We start from the raw sequence: 21,848 nt of genomic DNA, 5'->3' as shown, positions 1-21,848 counted from the left end.
AGAGGGGGTGGGATGAAGGGGAGTGACAGGTGACGGGGGAGGTTATGGAGGAGTTGGGGGAAAGATAGAGGAGGGGTGGGATAAGGGGGAGAGGGAGGTCGATAAAGGGGTGGAGAAGGGGCAGGGGGAAGGGAGGGGGAGTGGGGAGAGAGGGGGTGGGGAGAGAGGGGGAGGAAAGAGAGGGAGGCAAGAGAGGGAGGCGAAAGGGGGAGAGGGGGGAGAGAGAGAGGGAGGTCGATAATGGGATGGACAGAGACAGGGAGGAGCTGAGCAACACCTGGGGGGGAGTTTACCCGGAAGGCGAAGCAGCAGCAACAACACCAGCAACAACAAGCAGAGACACTGGGACGAGGAGGAGAAGCCGCCGACCATGGGCATCAAGGTTGTGATCTTCGGCTCCACGGGCATGACGGGGCTGGCCACCCTCCGCCTGGCCCTGGCCGCAGGTGAGGACGTGTCCGAGGTCCCACTGACCTTCGAGGGTCGGTCTCTCCGCGGACAGACACTAAATGCTGGAGTAACTCAGCGGGACGGGCGACAAGGAATAGGTGTAGATTTCGGGTCGAGACCCTCCTTCAGACTGATTTATATTGGGGGGGAGGTAGAGACTGGTTAACTGACCCACATACACTCCCCCTCTCCCCCTCACTTCCCTCCACCCCCCACTCACTGTGAAGGGAGTGGAGAAATGGATGGGGAGAGGAGAGGGGAACTAGAGATATGCAGATAAACAGCACCTCTAGAGATGCTGCCTGTCCCGCTGAGTTACTCCAGCATTTTGTACCCACCTTCGGTTTAAACCAGCATCTGCAATTCCTTCCTACACACACCTATCTCAGCAGTGGAGATGCTGCCTCGTAGACCCGGGTTCGATCCTGACTGCGGGTGTTTTCCATACGGAGTTTCCACGTTGTCCCCGTGGACTGCGCGGGTTTCCTCCGGGTGCTCTGGTTTCCCTCCCACACTCCAAAGACATGCAGGTTTTTAACTAAATTGGCTTCTGTGGGGGTAGAACTGGTATACGGGTGATTGTTGGCTGGCATGGACTTGATGGGCCAAAGGGCCTGTTTCCACGTTACATTTCTAACGATGAAGAGCACAGCATACTAAAGATAACGTCCTTAGGTTTAGATTGCATGGACATAGGCCCTTCTGCCAAATTTGCCCATCTCCACCATGAGATTACACCAGGATTTGTTGAGATTGTGAGAAATGTTATATAAATACAATGACTAGGGAGGAACTGCAGATGCTGGTTTACCCCGAAGATAGAACACAAAATGCTGGAAGAACTCGGTGTGTCAGGCAGCACCTGACGTGCTGAGTTGTCCCACCATTTTGTGTCTATCTTATATAAAATAACTGGCCTTCAGCCAATTTCTCTTTCCAATGTGTCGTTCCTGCCAAACTGCTAGTCTTTCCCTTGCTGATTCATTCATCCCCATGTGTTGGCTCGCTGACAGTCAAGGCTCGGTTGTTTGATCTGATTAACCCCCCTCCCCTCCCTCCCTTCTCCTCCCTGGGCTTGGCCAGCCTGCTGTGGACAGATAAGTAGATGAGTCAAGGCCTACCCTTCCTTATCCACCCATTCCACCAGAGTCGTGGCCCATGTCAGAGGGAAGGGGGCTTATCAGCTGGCAGCCACGGAGGCAGTTGCTCAGGCTCCTGTCCTTTTGTGGAGCAAGCCAGTTAGAATGGGGGGACTGTCATATGCTGAGAGAATGGAGCAGCTGGGCTTGTGCACTCTGGAGTTTAGAAGGATGAGAGGGTATTTTATTGAAACATATACGATTGTTAAGGGTTTGTACATGTTAGAGGCAGGAAACATGTTCCCGATGTAGGGGGAGTCCAGAACCAGGGGCCACACTGTTTAAGAATAAGGGGTAAGCCATTTAAAACAGAGACGAGGAAACACTTTTTCATACAGAGTTGTGAGTCTGTGGAATTCTCTGCCTCAGAGGGCGGTGGAGGCCGGTTCTCTGGATACTTTCAAGAGAGAGCTAGATAAGGCTCTTAAAGATAGTGGAGTCAGGGGATATGGGGAGAAGGCAGGAACGGGGTACTGATTGGGGATGATTAGCCATGATCACATTGAATGGTGTTGCTGGCTCGAAGGGCCGAATGGCCTACTCCTGTACCTATTGTCTATTGTCTACATGCTAGGGACAATTTTACCAAGCCAATTAACCTTCAAATCTGGAGAAACTCAACGGGTGAGGCAGCATCTATGGAGCGAAGGAATAGGCAACATTTTGGCCCAAAACGTTGCCTATTTCCTTCGCTCTGTAGACGCTGCTGCACCCGCTGAGTTTCTCCAGCATTTTTATCCACCTTTGATTTTCCAGCATCTGCAGTTCCTTCTTAAAGCTTCAAATCTGTATGTCTTTGGAGTGTGGGAGGAAACCGGAGCACCATGGGAATACCCACGCAGCTCACAGGGAGAACGTGCAAACTCCGTACAGACAGCACCCGTGGTCAGGCTCAACCCCAGGTCTCTAGTGCTATGTGGCAGCAACTAAATACCAATGGCTCGTAAACCGATAGCAATCCCATAATTTTATTTAGGAAGTAGATTCTATCAGTCCCAACAGCCATGAGCAGCCACTTCAATAGACAATAGACAATAGAAACATAGAAACATAAAAATAGGTGGAGGATTAGGCCCTTCGAGCCAGCACCACCATTCAATGTGATCATGGCTGATCATCCACAATCCTGCCTTCTCCTCATATCCCCTGACTCCGCTATTTTTAAGAGTCCTATCTAGCTCTCTCTTGAAAGCATCCAGAGAACCTGCCTCCACCGCCCTCTGAGGCAAAAAATTCCACAGACTCACCACTCTCAGTGAGAAAAAGTATTTCCTCATCTCCGTTCTAAATGGCTTACTCCTTATTCTTAAACTGTGGCCCCTGGTTCTGGACTCCCCCAACATCGGGAACATGTTTCCTACCTCTAGCGTGTCCAAACCCTTAACAATCTTATATGTTTCAATGAGATACATAGAAACATAGAAACATAGAAATTAGGTGCAGGAGTAGGCCGTTCGGCCCTTCGAGCCTGCACCGCCATTCAATATGATCATGGCTGATCATCCAACTCAGTATCCCGTACCTGCCTTCTCTCCATACCCCCTGATCCCCTTAGCCACAAGGGCCACATCTAACTCCCTCTTAAATATAGCCAATGAACTGGCCTCAACTACCCTCTGTGGCAGAGAGTTCCAGAGATTCACCACTCTCTGTGTGAAAAAAGTTCTTCTCATCTCGGTTTTAAAGGATTTCCCCCCCTTATCCTTAAGCTGTGACCCCTTGTCCTGGACTTCCCTAACATCGGGAACAATCTTCCTGCATCTAGCCTGTCCAACCCCTTAAGAATTTTGTACGGTTCTATAAGATCCCCTCTCAATCTCCTAAATTCTAGAGAGTATAAACCAAGTCTATCCAGTCTTTCTTCATAAGACAGTCCTGACATCCCAGGAATCAGTCTGGTGAACCGTCTCTGCACTCCCTCTATGGCAATAATGTCCTTCCTCAGATTTGGAGACCAAAACTGTACGCAATACTCCAGGTGAGGTCTCACCAAGACCCTGTACAACTGCAGTAGAACCTCCCTGCTCCTATACTCAAATCCTTTTGCAATGAAAGCTAACATACCATTCGCTTTCTTTACTGCCTGCTGCACCTGCATGCCTACCTTCAATGACTGGTGCACCATGACACCCAGGTCTCGCTGCATCTCCCCCTTTCCCAATCGGCCACCATTTAGATAATAGTCTGCTTTCCCGCATTTGCCGATACCCTCTCATCCTTCTAAACTCCAGAGTGTACAAGCCCAGCTGCTCCATTCTCTCACCATGACAGTCCCGCCATCCCGGGAATTAACCTTGTAAACCTACGCTGCACTCCCTCAATAGCAAGAATGTCCTTCCTCAAATTAGAGGACCAAAACTGCACACAATACTCCAGGTATGGTCTCCCTAGGGCTCTGTACAACTGCAGAAGGACATCTTTGCTCCTATACTCAACTCCTCTTGTTATAAAGGCCAACTTCTATATACATCTTTCAACACTCTGGACATAAAAGGTATTAGAGGGTTAGATTAAAGTTACATCAAACAAATCTTGAACCCCTAAATATCACTGGTGATTTTGAGATTGGAAGTTAATTTGTGGGGGAAAAAAAACCAGACCATGGTCTAGGATCCTTCCGCTGCTGGACATGGGGGTGCAGAATGTGGTGGAGACGCCCCTCAAAACAAGGGAAGGGATTCCATGCCAGTGGGTCACATGAGTGGCAAGGGTGGGGGACAAATTTGTGAAATTTGAACAAACTATGTAGACTGTATCGAATAGTTTGTACAATGTCGGATGATTTTTTTTTTTGAACGGTTCATGTATTGGATATTTATAGTTTTATTTATTTCCCCCCCTTTTTATTGTATTGGATATATTTATTACCCGAATAAAGTATTTTGAAATTTAAAAAAAAAAAATAATTGTGAAAAAACCTATTTTGTCATCACAATCTGTGTTACCATGTGCAAAATACCCAGTGTTTGTGTGGGATATGGACCCGAGCTACAAATGTGGAGGGAATATTGATTGTCCTGAGTCTCTGAAGTTTCAATGGCTGAATTAGTGTTTCTTTGCACCTGTTCTGAGACCATTCTCTCTCTCTCTCTCTGTCTCCAAGGCCATGATGTGACTGTCCTGGTCCGTGACCCGGCCAGACTGCCCGCAGAGCACACGGGGGTCAACGTCGTTGTGGGTGACGTCCTGGTCAAGGACGATGTCCAAAAGGCCGTCAAAGGTCAAGACGGGGTCATCGTCATTCTGGGAACCAGGAACGATCTGAGTGAGTCTCTCCGCTGGATCTTGGGGCCGTGATTATGTAATCATGCACTTCCCTTCCACCTGGAGTATTCAATAGACAATAGACAATAGGTGCAGGAGGAGTAGGCCATTCGGCCCTTCGAGCCAGCACCATTCAATGTGATCATGGCTGATCATCCACAATCAGTACCCCGTTCCTGCCTTCTCCCCATATCCCCTGACTCCGCTATTTTTAAGAGCCTTATCTAGCTCTCTCTTGAAAGCTCTCTCTTGAAAGGAACTGCAGATGCTGGAAAATCGAAGGTGGACAAAAATACTGGAGAAACTCAGCGGGTGCAGCAGCGTCTACAGAGCGAAGGAAATAGGCAACGTTTTGGGCCAAAATGTTGCCTATTCCTTCGCTCCATAGATGCTGCCTCACCCGTTGAGTTTCTCCAGATTTGAAGGTTAATTGGCTTGGTAAAATTGTCCCTAGCATGTAGACAATAGACAATAGGTGCAGGAGTAGGCCATTCGGCCCTTCGAGCCAGCACCACCATTCAATGTGATCATGGCTGATCATCCCCAATCCGTACCCCGTTCCTGCCTTCTCCCCATATCCCCTGACTCCGCTATCTTTAAGAGCCCTATCTAGCTCTCTCTTGAAAGTATCCAGAGAACCTGCCTCCACCGCCCTCTGAGACAGAGAATTCCACAGACTCACAACTCTGTATGAAAAAGTGTTTCCTCGTCTCTGTTCTAAATGGCTTACCCCTTATTCTTAAACTGTGTGGCCACTGGTTCGAATACTGATTGGATAAATACAATTTAGGGAAGAAAGGAATATAAAGATTCATAGTGCCGTGAGAAGGGAGAGGAATAAGATCACTTATATAGGCTGGGTGGGCCTTTCCCTGAACTCTGGGTACCCTTTAGACTTTCGAGATATTGCATGGAAACAGGTCCTTCAATACGATATGATAGAATCGTAATTCATCCCAGGAGAGAAATTGATCTGCATTGAACAGTCTTAAAACACTAAATACATGGAACAAATAAAACATGTGATGAGTGGTAATGATTGGGGATGTGCAAAGAATTGGGAGGTGAGGTGGGGAAGGGGAGTCAGTCTACCCCACGACAGAAGGGGGAAGAGTTGTACAGTTTGATAGCCAAAGGGAAGAAGGATCTCCTGTGGCGTTCTGTCCTGCATCTTCACCTGACCAAGATCGCGCTGATCAGCGATCAACCCCTTTAGAAACATAGAAATTAGGTGCAGGAGTAGGCCATTCGGCCCTTCGAACCTGCACCGCCATTCAATATGATCATGGCTGATCATCCAACTCAGTATCCCGTACCTGCCTTCTCTCCATACCCTCTGATCCCCTTGGCCACAAGGGCCACATCTAACTCCCTCTTAATTATAGCCAATGAACTGGCCTCAACTACCGTCTGTGGCAGAGAGTTCCAGAGATTCGCCACTCTCTGTGTGAAAAAAGTTCTCCTCATCTCGGTTTTAAAGGATTTCCCCCTTATCCTTAAGCTGTGACCCCTTGTCCTGGACTTCCCCAACATCGGGAACAATCTTCCTGCAACTAGCCTGTCCAACCCCTTAAGAATTTTGTAAGTTTCTATAAGATCCCCTCTCAATCTCCTAAATTCTAGAGAGTATAAACCAAGTCTATCCAGTCTTTCTTCATAAGACAGTCCTGACATCCCAGGAATCAGTCTGGTGAACCTTCTCTGCACTCCCTCTATGGCAATAAGTCCTTCCTCAGATTTGGAGACCAAAACTGTACGCAATACTCCAGGTGTGGTCTAACCAAGACCCTGTACAACTGCAGTAGAACCTCCCTGCTCCTATACTCAAATCCTTTTGCTATGAAAGCCAACACAAACCTTTACACAAACACACTCCTCCACACTAGGGACAATTTTACAAAATTACCAAAGCCAATGAACCTACAAACTTGTACGTCTTGGGGAAACCGGAGCACCCGGAGAAAACCCACGCAGGTCACAGGGAGAACGTACAAACTCCGCACAGACAACTCCCGAGGTCAGGATTGAACCCGGGTCTCTGGCGCTGTGAGGCAGCAACTTCACCACTGTGCCACCTCTATTGGAAATAGGACTAAGATAAAGAAGGGGTTGGGTTGCTCAGCCTGTCATGCCTGCTGCACTTCCCATTAGATCAGCCGCAATTTCCAGCATTTACATTATTCTTTTAATCCTTTAATGTTTCCATACTATTCATCCACATTGCGAATTTCACAGAGGGATTTAAGTGACTAGGTTTATTGGCCAATTATTCACATACAAGGAATTTGCCTTGGTGCTCCGCCCACAAGTAACAACATGACACACAGTGACAGTTACGAATGACTCAGAAAACACTAAACATGAATAATAATAAAACATTAATGATAAAACACCATTGATCAAGCATGTGAACCAACAAAATACCATATCAAAGGGAGGCTACAGATTTTTGGCTGTTGAGTAGAGCAACTACTCGTTTTTTGGTCTGGCTGTGGCAGCTTTGACAGTCCAGAGTTGCCTTCCAGAGGGAAGTGATTCAAAACGTTTGTGGCCAGGGTGAGAGGGGTCAGAGATGATCTTGCCCGCTCGCTTCCTGGCCCTTGCAGTGTACAGTTCATCAATGGAGGGAAGGTTGCAGCCAATAACCTTCTCTGCTGATCGGACGATTCGCTGCAGCCTCCCGGTGTCGTGCTTGGTGGCCGAGCCAAACCAGACCATGATGGAGAAGGTGAGGACAGACTCTACGATGCCCGTGTAGAATTGGACGATCATTGCCTGTGGCAGATTGTGCTTCCTCAGCTGCCGTAGGAAGTACATCCTCTGTTGTGCCTTTTTGACTGTGGAGTCGATGGTCGCCCCCCATTTAAGGTCCTTGGAGATGATGGTTCCCAGTTCCCAGGAATTTGCTACCAATTGTTTTATTAATACATCAGGTATTTATAGAACAGTGAGATCAGTGCGTAGACTATAAATAAACCATGGTGCAGTTTGATATCGAGAAGGAGGTGATGCTGAGAATCCAGAACAGCTTCACCTAGAAAAGCTAACGGTTTGAGGGGGGAAGTTTATTGGAGATGTGCGGGTGTTTTTGTGGGTGTCAGGAACGCATTAATTACTGGGGGGGGGGGGGGGGTGGGGGGAGGGGGGGATCAAACAGATACGATTATGTACAAAATCTTCGCTCACCATCTGCGTGTTGCGCAAATGACACCCAAGTGGGACAGGCCCTTAATCTCACTTGGTTCACTGGTTTAGTTTAGAGATACAGCGCGGAAACACGCCCTTCGGCCCACCGAAACCACGTGGACCATCAAACACCCCGCACACTAACAATATCCTATACACATTAGGGACAATTTACAATTGTTTCCAAAGCCAATTAGCCTACAAACCTGTACACCTTTGGACTGTGGGGGGAAACCGGAGCACCCGGAGAAAACCCACGCAGGTCATGGGGAGAAGGTACAAACTCTATACAGACAGCACCCGTAGGACCAGACCTCTGGCGTGTGAGGCAGAAACTCTACTGATCCATCACCGTGCCTGATTGATTTTTTCCCCTGCCAACAGGCCCCACGACTATGATGTCGGAGGGAACCAGGAACATTATTGAAGCAATGAAGGCCCACAGTGTGAGAAAGATAGTGGGCTGTATGTCAAGTAAGTCAAAGGCTGCTGTCTATTTTCTGGCACCCTTCAGCACCCGGCTCATGACCTGAGAGCGGGGTTCAAAATGGAGTCACATAACGTCGGTAATGCAATCCAACCTGCACCCAGGAAATTCAATAAGTCACTCGCTAATCTTTTAATTGATGCTGTAAGTTAAGGGATGGAGATAAACATAAAATGGTGGAGTAACTCAGCAAGGCAGGTAGCATCTTCTTCTCTCCAGAGATGCTACTTGTCCCGCTGAGTTACTCCAGCTTTTTGTGTCTATCCTCAGTTTAAACCAGCATCTGCAGTTCTTCCCATTATTATTGTATATTTTTTTGTGTGTACATATGTATGTCTGTGTGCGTATATATATATATATATATATATATATATATATATATATATATATATGTGTGTGTGTATATATATATAACTATATATATGTGTGTGTGTGTGTGTGTGTACATATATATATATATATGTTTGTGTGTATATATCTTATATTACTAAAAGTAGTAGTCTTGACCGCTTTTGACTCACTGCGATGTTATTTCTGAGAGAACGTCGCCACTTACGGCTGTCATTTCTAGCCACCTCGCTCAGAGCCCCCCTCCACCGGACTGGAGGATTTTTCCCATCAATGAAAAATCAGAGAGGTATTAATGTTTTAAAATGTTTTGCCATTCTCTCTGCTGCCCCTGCTGGTGGGAGGGGGGAGGGACTATAAAACCCAGAAGTGGTGTGCCTCACTCAGTCTCTGCAAGATGGAGGAAGCGAGAGGGTCGTGTCTCTCTGAGCTCTGAATAACACTGAACACATGTCTACCCAACTGCGAGTGCCCTCAATGTGGTTTGAAAATGAAAATATGGTTGGGTTGAAGTAAAAAGGCACTGCAAATGGTTGTTTGGGGGGTTTGGGTTGAAGTAAAAAGGCACTGCAAATGGTTGTTTGGGGGGTTTGGGTTGAAGTAAAAAGGCACTGCAAATGGTTGTTTGTCTAAACGACAACTTCCTGTTTGCACTATATTGAATTTAGATAAAACGCTACCACTTACGGCTGTGATTTTTGGCCATCTTACTCAGTCCCCCTCCGCTCATCAGGTGCAGAGGATTCTTCCCATCAATGAAAAATAAGTGTTATTAGTGTTTAAAAAATGTTGAGAATGTCTCTCCTGTCAATCATGCAATGAAGGCTACACCTTTTCCGGTGGAAGGGGGAGGGATTATAAAACCCAGAAGTGTGGGTGTGGCTCAGTCTCTGCATGATGGGGGAGGGAGAGGTCACGACTCTGAGTGAGCTGTGAATCAACTGAACACACTGAATATCTACTGAACTGTGAGTGTGGTGTTTTGTGTGGTTTTATGGTGCTTTCACCCTGCTTGAAATGGTAGGAAAATGGATTTGAATTTGGTGGCCTTGCACTCTGCTTGAAATGGAATTTCAAGGAATAGCCGTGAGTCAACTGCCAGCCCACCAGCCGTGAGTGAGCTGCCAGCACATCAGACTTGAGGGACTGAGCTGCCACCCCAAGAATCCATTTGGCCCACAATGTCCATACTAATAATAATAATAATAAATTTTATTTTTGGGCGCCTTTCAGACATCTCAAGGACACCTTACAAAGATTAACAGGAATATAAACATATAATCAGAATAAATAATAAAGACATCACAGAAACACAAATTAAAAACAGAATTCAGTCCAAAAACAAAAAATCAAAAATACAATGTGCAGAGAGAGCAGCGGTAGCTAAAGCACGCCAGCGTCCACTTTCTCTTCACGGCAGCCATCTTGGACAAAGACTAACAGGATTACATACAGACAAAAAATCATCCCCCCACAATGGATACCACTGTGGGGGAAGGCACAATGTCCAGTCCCCAACCCGAAGTTCACCCAAAGTCAGGCCTATTGAGGCCTCCGCTATTGCCTCTACGGAGGCCCGATGTTCCTGGCCGTTCTCACCGGGTGGTGTTGCCCCGGCGTCGGGAGAGTCCACTCAGCGGCTGGGCCACCTGGAACGGCCGCTTCCTGACTGGGGACCGCGGCTTCCGAAGCCGACAGGGCCGCGCCGGGTTGGAGCTCCCAGGCTCCCGATGTTGAAATCGGCGCTGCCCGCTCCGCTCCGCAGACCCGCAGCCCGGAGGTGTTGAACTCGGCGGTCTCAGCTCACCGGAGCTCCAGCGCGTCGATCCAGTCAAGGCATCGCCCGCTGCGCTCCACGATAGCGCTCCAGCGCTGTGCCGCCACTGAGGCCGAGGTGCTGGGCGGTCCCCGCCAGGAAACGGCGCTCCAAACCCGCTGGTAGGCCGCGAGGACGGGTCGACGGGGAGCCCAGAGAAAAAGCTGCCTCAGCGACCAGGTAGCGACCTAGAAACAAAATTGCCCCCTACCCCCCACATTTAAAAGTCCATTTCTCCAAACGGACGAGACACAGGACTAACTAAAAACTTTAAAAAAAGCGAATTAAACGGACGGCTGCTGGTTAGCAGCCGTTCCCCAAGATGGATCCTCCTCCTATAGCCCTCTGGAGACCAGTAGTCCCTGCAGCAAACAACACCCATACCAGCGCTCCAGAAACCCCCCCCCCCCCCCCCCTGGTGAAGAGGTGGAATATTGCGCAGGGGGACCAACCCTCCCGTGTGAACATGGGACCCAACGGGTCCCACTTAGTTTATATATATGTGTGTGTGTGTGTGTGTGTACATGTGAGTATGTGTATATACACACACTGAACTTTTTTTTCTCTTTATTATATTGTTTACAGAGTTTACATATTCTATTGTGCTGCTGCAAGTAAGAATTTCATTGCTCTATCTGGGAGAAATGACAGTAAAACACTTTTTCTTGATTATCTGGTGAAATCTCAGGGTGATAAACTCCGTTGATGTGATGATTCCATTTCTACAGCATTCCTGTTGTGGGATGAAGCCAAGGTCCCTCCACGTCTCCTGGATGTGACCAAAGACCACCAGAGGATGTATGAAGTGCTGAAGAAGTCTGGCCTTGACTACGTTGCTGTGTTCCCACCTCACATTGATGGTTAGACTTTCTTTTGTATTGAAGAAGGAGTTAATTGATTTTGGGTGTCAGTCACTGTGGTTTTAAGATGGTTCACCATCGAGGTCATTATGATATTGAGCATGTTTTAGAAATGCTACACTTGTCGCTTTACCTCCCCTCTTGACTCGATTCAAGGACCCAAGCAGTCTTTCCAGGTGCGACAGAGGTTCACCTGCACCTCCTCCAACCTCATCTATTGCATCCGCTGCTCTAGATGTCAGCTGATCTGCATCGGTGAGACCAAGCATAGGCTTGGCGATCGTTTCGCCGAACACCTCTGATCGGTTTGCAATAACCAACCTGATCTCCCGGTGGCTCAGCACTTCAACTCCCCCTCCCATTCCGAATCAGACCTTCCTGTCCTGGGCCTCCTCCACAGCTAGAGTGAGGACCACTGGAAATTGGAGGAGCAGCACCTCATATTTTGCTTGGGCAGTTTGCACCCCAGTGGTATGAACATTGACTTCTCCAATTTCAGGTAGTCCTCACTGTCTCATCCCCTTCCCAGCTCTCCCTCAACCCACTGGTTCTACCTCTTCCTTTCTTCTTCCCACCCCCCACCCCTCACATCAGTCTGAAGAAAGGTTTCGGCCCGAAACATTGCCTATTTCCTTCGCTCCATAGATGCTGCCTCACCCGCTAAGTTTCTCCAGCATTTTTGTCTACCTATGATATTGAGCATGTTGTCTGACACAAAACACAAAGTGCTGGAGGAACTCAGCGGGTCAGGCAGCATCTGTGGAGGGAATGGACAGATGATATTTTCTCCCGACCTGAAACCGATCTGAGTAACGTCACCTTTACGTCCTCTGCGGACGCTGCCTGTCCTGTTTAGTTACTCCAGCACTTAGTGTTTTTCTCAAGATTCCAGCATCTGCAGTTTCTTGTGTCTCCACTGTTGTCTTGTCATTGCCCAGCCCTCAACATCAGCCTCTGGTGGGCAATTCTCAAAGGTGCAGGATTCAGACTCTGAAGCCAAACCACACTGACTGCAGCATAAGCACTGCTGTGAAGGACCGGTGACAGTGACCTATTATTACACTGTTACATGATATCTGTGCTCCTTCTTCACAACTGGGGACATGTCCAGGAGCTGGCTCAAGTTAAAAAAAAGCTGCATCATGAGTGAGCAAGAATTGTGTTTACCCCCCCATCCTTTCCGGGACAATCCATTTTTCCTTTCCATCCCTCTCCCAAATGAGTTTTGCATGAATTTCCAGGTTGAGGATTATTATTGTCACCTGTACCGAGGTGCAGTGAAACGTTTTGCTTTGCATGCTGTCCAAGCAAATCTGACACTATCCGATCTGATACTAGGACATCCTTGCTATTGAGGCAGTGCAGCGTAGGTTCACCAGTTTAATCCCCGGGATGGCGGGACTGTCATATGAGGAAAGATTGGAAAGACTGGGCTTGTATTCACTGGAATTTAGAAGGATGAGGGGGATCTTATAGAAACGTATAAAATTATAAAATGACTGGACAAGCTAGATGCAGGAAACATGTCCCCAATGTTGGGGGAGTCCAGAACCAGGGGCTGCAGTCTAAGAATAAAGGGGAGGCCATTTAAAACAGAGGTGAGAAAAAACGTTTTCACCCAGAGAGTTGTGAATTTGTGGAATTCTCTGCCACAGAGGGCAGTGGAGGCCAATTCACTGGATGAATTTAAAAGTTGGATAGAGCTCTAGGGGCTAGCAGAATTAAGGGATATGGGGAGAAGGCAGGAACGGGGTACTGATTGTGGACCATGATCACAATTTATGGCAGTGCTAGCTCGAAGGGCCAAATGGTCTCTTCCTGCACCTATTTTCTATGTTTTATATTATACATGAATAAAATCAAACCAAACGGTCAAGTACAATACGTAGAGAGAGAAGAGAAAAATACAGAGTACCGATTTTAGACTTTCGAGATACAGCTTGGATACAGGCCCTTCGGCCCACCGAGTCCATGCCGACCAGCGATCACTCCTTACACTAACACTAGGGACAATTAACAATTTTACCAAAGCCAATTAACCTACAAACCTGTACGTCTTTGGAGTGTGGGAGGAAACCGGAGCACCCGGGGAAAACCCACGCTGTCACAGGGAGAAATTACAAACTCCGTACAGACGGTGCCCATAATCAGGATCGAAACCGGGTCTCTGGCGGTGTGAGGCAGCAACTCTACCGCTGTGTCACCGTGCTGCCCTATCCATGTTCTCCAGAGCTGCTTGCCTGACCCCGAGTTACTCCAGCACTTTGTCTTCCTTTGCCAATAGGATGCTTTCTGTGCAACACCAAAGCAGGAACGGGGTACTGATATTGGATGATCAGCCATGATCATCTCGAATGGTGGTGCTGGCCCAAAGGGCCGAATGGCCTACCCCGGCACCTATTTTTCTATGTTTCCAACATCCTGACGATCCTATTTATGTGCTCCTTATTCGCATTTACTACATAATAATAATAATAATAACTTTATTTATAAAGCACTTTAAACAACTGCAGTTGCCACAAAGTGCTGTACATGAGAACTCATGGATGGACAAGAAGTTATTACAACCATTAAAAACCGTAAAACAAAGTACTATAAAACAGTAAAAATTAAAAGACATTAAAAGCACTAAAAACAGGAGCAATGTCTCAGCCAGTGTTGAAAGCCAGAGAATAAAAATGAGTACTTCTGCGCTGTGGTTTATTTAACGTGACTCTATTCCTCTGACAGATGCGTTGCCGCTGACGGAGAACTACGCCGTGGCAGTCGGTGAAAGGGGAGGCCGAGTCATCTCCAAACACGACCTGGGCCACTTCTTCCTCAAGTGCCTGACTACCTCAGAGTACGACGGGAAATTTGTCTGCGTTTCCGGCACCTACCAGTCCTAGTGACTCCAGCACGCAGTCTCCTCAACGTTGCAAGCCTCTAAGGCTGCATTACATCCTTTTACATTCTACTCCTCTCGAAATGAATGATAGCATTGCATTTGCCTTTCGTACCTGTCGACACAACCTGCAAATTAACCTGCAGTAACTCAGCAGGACAGGCATGGTCCAGCATCTCTGGAGAGAAGGAGTGGGTGACATTTCTGGTCGAGACCCTTCTTCAGACTCAACTCCAGAACTTCCTTCTAAACTTTGAGAAGCACAAAAAGCTGGAGTCTAAAGGGTCTGTCCCACTTTCACGACCTAATTCACAACCTTTTTTACTCGTGGACATTTTTCATCAGGCTAGAAAAACGACCCGACCTACTTGATGCCACGAGTACCTACGACTAGCATCACGGCCTGCTAGGCCCTCGTGACGACCATGCTGTGAGTATGAGTCAAGGGCAAACTCAGCAGAGGTCATGAAAGTGGGACAGGCCCTTTAGGAAGGGTCTCGACCCGAAATGTCATCTATTCCTTCTCTCCAGAGATGCTGCCTGTCCCGCTGAGTTACTCCAGCATTTTGTGTCTATCTTCGATTTAACCCAACATCTGCAGTTCTTTCCTACACTGCAAATGAACCTTTTGGGAATCCTGCACCAGCACTCCCAGGCCTGGGGCTGGATCTGCACCACTCAATATCTGAATCCTCTCCTTGTTTAGACACCAGCACGCAGGGGAGGAGCTGTTCACACCTCTCGACAGAAATTATCAATAAAAAAATCTCTAATCCGCCGATCTCACTGGATGTTTTTGTCTCTGAGTGTGGAAATCATCAGTGTGCGGTGACCATGAATCTTCAGGCCCTAGTTTCAGTTTAGTTCATTGTCACGTGTACATGAAAAGTTTTTGTTGCGTGCTAACCAATCAGCGGAAAAATGCTGGCAATGGTGCCCATGCCCATGAATCTCCAGGTCCTCGCCAGCTTGCGAAATGTACAAACACACATCATCCGACTGTCCCGAATTAAATTTGGAGTTGTGGTCACAGCCTTTGACTACAGACAAAAAGCAAGGAGAAACTCAGCGGGTGAGGCAGCATCTCTGGAACAGAGAAGGAACAGGCGACGTTTCGTGTCGACACCCTTCTTCAGACCAAAGATCCTAGACCACTCCTGCTAAATGCAATGGGCTGACGTGTAGTACGCAACGAAGCGGAACGTGGGCCTTTTTTCATCCATTTCAGTAACCCGACCCGACCCGACCTGACTCGCAGTGTAATCAACGTTGCGGGGGAACAGTTTGTGTTAATAAATTAAAATTCTGAAAATGAGGAGAAGATTTTTACGAGGATGTTTCCGTAACCGGCTTCCGTCTCCGCACTAGTATCTTTGCTCCGCTACGGGATCTTTGGTGCGGAGACGGAAGCCGGTTACGGAAATGGGGCCGAAAATGACCCATGAATCTGCCCATGACCGTACTACGTCTTTTTCATCGAGTGGGCTATCTTGCTCGCTATAGGATCTTTGGGTCAAACTGATGTCCGGGGGGGGGACGGGAAAAGGAAAGGAAAGGAAGAGGCGGAGACAGGAGGCTTGTGGCAGAGCTGGGAAGGGGGAGGGGAAGGAGGGAGAAAGCCATGCTGCGGCAACCTGAGTGCTGCGGCAACCTGAGTATAATCTGGGGACATGAGCTTTGATACCAGATGCAGGGAGTTTAAATTCTAGGCTGGTTTCAGTGATGGTGACCATGAATCTCCAGGTCTTGGCCCTGGATTCAGTTCCCCACCTAGCGGTACGAACATTGCCAGAGTGAGGCCCAGCACAAATTGGAGGAACTCACTCATATTTTGCTTATTTAAGATAAATCATCTATTGCATCCGCTGCTCTAGGTGTCAGCTGCTCTACATCGGTGAGACCAAGCGTAGGCTTGGCGATCACTTCGCCCCCAACACCTCCGCTCGGTTCGCAATAACCAACTTGATCTCTCGGTGGCTCAGCACTTCAACCCCCTCCCATTCCGAATCCGACCTCTCTGTCCTGGGCCTCCTCCATTGCCAGAGTGCGTCCCACCGTAAATTGGAGGAGCAGCACCTCATATTTTGTTTGGGTAGTTTACACCCCAGCGGTATGAACATTGACTTCTCCAATTTCATGCAGTCCCTGCTTTCTTCCTCGTTCCCCTCCCCTTCCCAGCTCTCCCACAACCCACTGTCTCCGCCTCTTCCTTTCTTCTTCCCACCCCCACATCAGTCTGAAGAAGGGTCTCGACCCAAAACGTCACCTATTCCTTCACTCCGTAGATGCTGCCTCATCCACTGAGTTTCTCCAGCATTTTTAACTACCTTCATATTTCGCTTGGGTAGTTTACACCCCAGCGGTATGAACAATGACAGACTTAAACACACAGCCTTTGACTGGGACACGTCTCCCCTTGTGCAAGTAAAACCCACTGCTGATGGTTAATTAGAAGAGACCTTTAGTCTTATTAAAGACGTTGACTTTGTCACGTTAGGCGATTGCTGGATCTTAATCCTCAAACTCACTATCCACCAACACTGGGGTGGGGTGCACTCTCAGAAGCAACTGCCACACTTCAAGGATCTGTCACCACTTCAAATCACTTAACGTGATTTTTTTCGTCAATTTGCCGGCACACGTCATACTCGCGGCAGCAGGTGGCAGAAAATGTTCAACATGTTGAAAATCCAGTGGCGACCAGAAAAAGGTACGACTCTTTGGGCGACTACTCACGACCATACAGGTGACATGTTGCGGGGTGACGCCTGTATGCTCGTGAGTAGCAGCCCACAGAGTCGTACCCTTTTCTGGTCGCCACTGGATTTTCAACAGGTTGGAAATTTTCGGAGACCTGCTGCGACTATGACGGGTGCCGGCAAGTCGCTGAAAAAATCGAGTTAAGTGGCCCTTAAATACTGGCCTTTCCAGCAATGCTCACACTGTGACATATACTTGATTATAAATGCAATAATCGTCATTATTAATGCAATTATCGTTGAAATTACAGGCAACAGAATCTCTATTCTTAAAATTTACCGATGTACAGGTATAGTGAACATTACTTCTTGGCAGAGAAATTGATCAGAATCCAGTTGGACGGGAAATACTGATGACGGACACAAAGTGCTGGAGTAGCTCAGTGGATCAGCAGCATCTTTGGAGAAAGGGGAGAGGTGACATTTTTAGGTCGAAATTCTTCAGACTGAAAGATAGAGAGGTCCAATGGATGGAAACATTATTAAAAAATTTAAACTTTATTAAAAAATAGACTAATATAAACGGCTGTAGCAAATCAGTCAAGATTTTATGCATTCAGTGAAAGGATGGATAAAGACAGGCAGACTGAAGGAAGAGTCCAAATGACAAGTTGAGGAGGAATTTCTTTAGCCAGAGGATGATAAATCTGTGGAATTCGTTGCCGCAGGTGGCTGTGGAGGCCAAGTCATTGGGTGTATTTAAAGCAGAGATTGACAAGGTCCTGATTTATAAAGGTGTCAAAGGTTATGGGGAGAAGGCAGGAGAGGGTAAAAAATAGATCAGCCATGATCGAATGGTGGAGCAGAATTCATGGGATGAATGGCAGTGCAGCGTAGGTTTACAAGGTTAATTCCCGGGATGGCGGGACTGTCATATGCTGAGAGAATGGAGCAGCTGGGCTTGTACACTCTGGAGTTTAGAAGGATGAGAGGGGATCTAATTGAAACATATAAGATTGTTAAGGGTTTAGGTGGGAAACATGTTCCCGATGTTGGGGGAGTCCAGAACCAGGGACCACAGTTTTAAGAATAAGGAGTAAGTCGTTTAGAACGGAGACGTGTAAACACTTTTTCTCACAGTGAGTGGTGAGTGTGGAATTCTCTGCCTCAGAGGGTGGTGGGAGGCAGGTTCTCTGGATGCTTTCAATAGAGAGCTAGATGGGCTCTTAAAATAGCAGAGTCAGGGGATATGGGGAGAAGGCAGGAACGGGGTACTGATTGAGGATGATCAGCCATGATCACATTGAATGGCGGTGCTGGCTCAAAGGACCGAATGGCCTACTCCTGCACCTATTGTCTATTGTAAAATGGAAGGTATTGAAACTATGACTGCATGAGAACTTGCTGTGTGAAGTTGAAGATAGGGGGAGTAGTTCTGGTACACACAGACGAGAGAGAAGCATCTGAATATTTTAAATTAAAAACTTTAATCAAAACTGGTCTAAGTAGGAATGTTGTCATACTAATTACTGATGCAATAATAGGATAGAGGATGGTACAAATTCACCCATTCTTGCCTCACTATATAATAATGCAATCTAGAGTATATTTTATGAGAATATCTTCCATCAGATATGACGAAGATGTTTCTATTTATATTCCAGATAGGAACAAACTGAATTATCTATCTCCAATAAAAAAATAATTTAATATTTATCTCTGGAAATAAATATCTAACAAGTAATGTGTAGCAAAATACCCAATCCCACAGAAATATTGTAAAGAATGAATGTCTTTTCTAATATGCCCTGGCCACCATTTACTGTACCTTGCAGATTTAACACAATATATACAGAAAAGATGGGTTGAGAAATCCTCATGTTGACCCTGCTAGTGGGGTCTGTACAGTGACAGATGGCGAGACAAAGAAAGCAGAAACCATTTTCTTTACCAATCGGTCTTGGAAGAGAAAAACTTGACCTTTTCTCTGTGCAATATGTTTGGAGAGAAGCAATGATTATGATGAGCAATGACAGTTTATTGCAATGTCTAATCGATGCCGATTCTCACGTTCTCAATGTCTGAAAAAAAAGTTATTTGGGCACAGTCTCACGGTATAGCGAACACCTCGCCTTGAATCTTAATGGGAGGTTTGGTTCCACTCCATTGATGCTTTGAAGAGGAGGTTGTGGAGCGTTCAATGTAGTTGGGTTTGGCTGCACGTAAAATAAGCAACACTCGAGTGAACGTTTCTGAATCAGAATTAATTCTAATGACATATAAGGGGGGGGGTGTTTACTTAAGAGAAACGTCTACTTCAATTCCTTGATTTTGTCCTCTACCGATGCCTTGTTGTCATCCTGCACCTCGGCTATTTTCTTCCCCTGTTTGTAGAACTGGAAGGTGGGGATGTGCACGATGTCGCAAGCCTCTGCCGTGTCCTCCGAATCGTCCACGTTCACCTCACAGAAGAAGACGACGTTGGTGTTCACCTGGGCCATCTCCCTCATGTATGGCTTGAGGCTCTGACACGTCTCGCACCAGGTGCCCGAGAAGAAGATGACCACCAGCTTCTCGCCCGCGTCCTTGATGAACTTGTCCAGCTGAGTCTTGCTGCTGATCTTCCTCAGCGGCACCCCCTCCCCTGCCTTGGCCACCGGCTCTGGCGCCGTCTTCTCCGCCGCCTTCGGGGCCTTGGCCGCCTCGTCGCTCTTGGTGGCCGGCAGCGACTCGGCCTTGGGCGGAGGAGGAGCTTTGCCCGCTTTGCCGCGGGAAGTGCCGGCGTCGGGAGAGCGGGACGCGGCTGCCGCCACTGTCGACGACGCCGTTCCCGCCGTGCCCGCCGGCCCCTTCTGTGTGGCGATCTTCTCCGCACTCTTGCCCTGCCCCTTCTTGGGCTTGCCCAGCGTGCTGCCCGCCCCCGCCATGTGCTCGGCTCGGTCCGGATCACTTCCGCCCCGCCGGTGCTGCCCGGCCCGGCCCAACCAGGCCCCCTTGTGACGTCGTGCGCAGGCCCCGCTTCCGCCGCCACGCCCTTTGTGACGTCAGGCGCATGGACATTTCCGCCCCGCCCGTTCCCCGCGACGTCACGCTCAGGCCCCACTTCCCTCCGGCCCGCCCCCTTGTTGTGACGTCACGCGCAGGCCCACTTCCCTCCGGCCCGCCCCCTTGTGACGTCACGCGCAGGCCCACTCCCCTCCGGCCCGCCCCCTTGTGACGTCAGGCGCAGGCCCACTTCCCTCCGGCCCGCCCCCTTGTGAGGTCACGCGCAGGCCCTCTTGCCCCCCTGTGACATCACGCTCAGGCCCTCTTGCCCCCTTGTGACATCACGCTCAGGCCCTCTTGCCCCCTTGTGACATCACGCTCAGGCCCCACTTCCCTCCCGTCTGCCCCCTGTGACATCACGCGCAGGCCCTCTTGCCCCCTTGTGACGTCACGCACAGGCCCTCTTGCCCCCTGTGACGTGGCCCTCTTCATCACGCTCAGGCCCTCTTGCCCCCCTGTGACATCACGCTCAGGCCCCACTTCCCTCCCGTCTGCCCCCCTGTGACATCACCCGCAGGCCCTCTTGCCCCCCTGTGACATCACGCGCAGGCCCACTTGCCCCCTTGTGACGTCACGCACAGGCCCCCTTGCCGCCCCTGTGACGTCACCCTCAGGCCCAATTCCACTGCTAAAACCGCACAATGAATGAAACTAGAACCTTGTCCGTGAGGCGGCCTGTTCCTACCTTCCACCCCCCCCCCCCCGCGTCGATTTTAATGAAAGAAAGGCGCCTTGACTTCTGCAGGTAGACACACAATGCTGGAGTAACTCAGCGGGACAGGCAGCATCTCTGGAGAGAGGGAATGGGCGATGTTTCGGGTCGAGACCCTTCTTCAAGCTGATGGCATGGGAGTTGGCAGGACAGAGATTGAATGTAGTTGGAGACGGTCAGACAGGTGGGAGAACTGGGGATGGAGAGAGAGGGAAAGCAAGGGTTACTTGAAGTTAGAGAAGTCAATGTTCACACCCAAGTTAAATACGAGGTGCTATTCCTCCAATTTGCGCTGGGCCTCACTCTGACAGTGGAGGAGGCCCAGGACAGAAAGGTCAGTGTGGGAATGGGAGGGGGAGTTGAAGTGCTGGGACACCAGAAGATTTAGGCGGATTGAGTGGAGGTGTTCAGCGAAACGATCGCCGAGCCTGCACTTGGTCTCGCCGATATACAGGAGTCCACACCTAGAACAGTGGATGAGGTTGGAGGAGGTGGTGGTGAACCTCTGCTTCACCTGGAAAGACTGTTTAGATCCTTGGATGGAGTCGAGGGAGGGGGAGGTAAAGGGACAGGTGTTGCATCTCCTGCCGCAGGTTGCAGGGGCAAGTACCCGGGGAGGGGCTGGTTTGGGTGGGAAGGGACGAGTTGGACTGGGAGTTATGGAGGGAGGGGGTCTCTGCGGAAAGCAGAGAGGGGTGGAGATGGGTAGATGTGGCCAGTGGTGGGGTCCCGTTGGAGGTGCCAGTGAAAAAGATGAGGGAGCCGTGACCTGTCGAGTTGGACTGGTTGAAGGTGAATCATTGGTGCGGTCAGTCAGCCTCTTGGGGCAAGGAGGGGGGGTGACACTAGGGCGAGTGTGCGCTGGTGTCGGGTCACCAGATCCTGAGGTTTCCCGCCTCATCCCAGGCGCAGGACAGACAAGCGGGAACTAGCCGGGCCTGGGCCTGCGCACGTGCGG

The 21,848-nt window shown here is 48.8% G+C and overlaps 2 protein-coding genes across 2 annotated transcripts; one reads left to right on the top strand and one right to left on the bottom strand.

The window, feature by feature from the left end:
• Positions 1 to 305: 305 nt before the first annotated feature.
• On the top strand, positions 306 to 15,213 carry blvrb (biliverdin reductase B). The gene is made up of 5 exons (XM_055663795.1): positions 306 to 446; positions 4,693 to 4,854; positions 8,424 to 8,513; positions 11,419 to 11,550; positions 14,281 to 15,213. The coding sequence occupies exons 1-5, from the start codon at positions 371 to 373 to the stop codon at positions 14,436 to 14,438; spliced, it is 618 nt and encodes a 205-aa protein (XP_055519770.1). The 5' UTR covers positions 306 to 370; the 3' UTR covers positions 14,439 to 15,213.
• Positions 15,214 to 18,599: 3,386 nt separating this feature from the next.
• Positions 18,600 to 20,089, bottom strand: LOC129714248 (thioredoxin-like). The gene has a single exon (XM_055663793.1). It carries the CDS (start codon positions 20,058 to 20,060, stop codon positions 19,446 to 19,448), a length of 615 nt encoding a protein of 204 aa, XP_055519768.1. The 5' UTR covers positions 20,061 to 20,089; the 3' UTR covers positions 18,600 to 19,445.
• Between the last annotated feature and the right edge of the window lie 1,759 nt (positions 20,090 to 21,848).

Source organism: Leucoraja erinacea, chromosome 38, assembly GCF_028641065.1.
Source record: "Leucoraja erinacea ecotype New England chromosome 38, Leri_hhj_1, whole genome shotgun sequence".
NCBI classification, from domain to species: domain Eukaryota; kingdom Metazoa; phylum Chordata; class Chondrichthyes; order Rajiformes; family Rajidae; genus Leucoraja; species Leucoraja erinaceus.
Note: the sequence above shows the minus strand (reverse complement) of the source record. Positions and strands in the feature narration are given on the sequence as shown.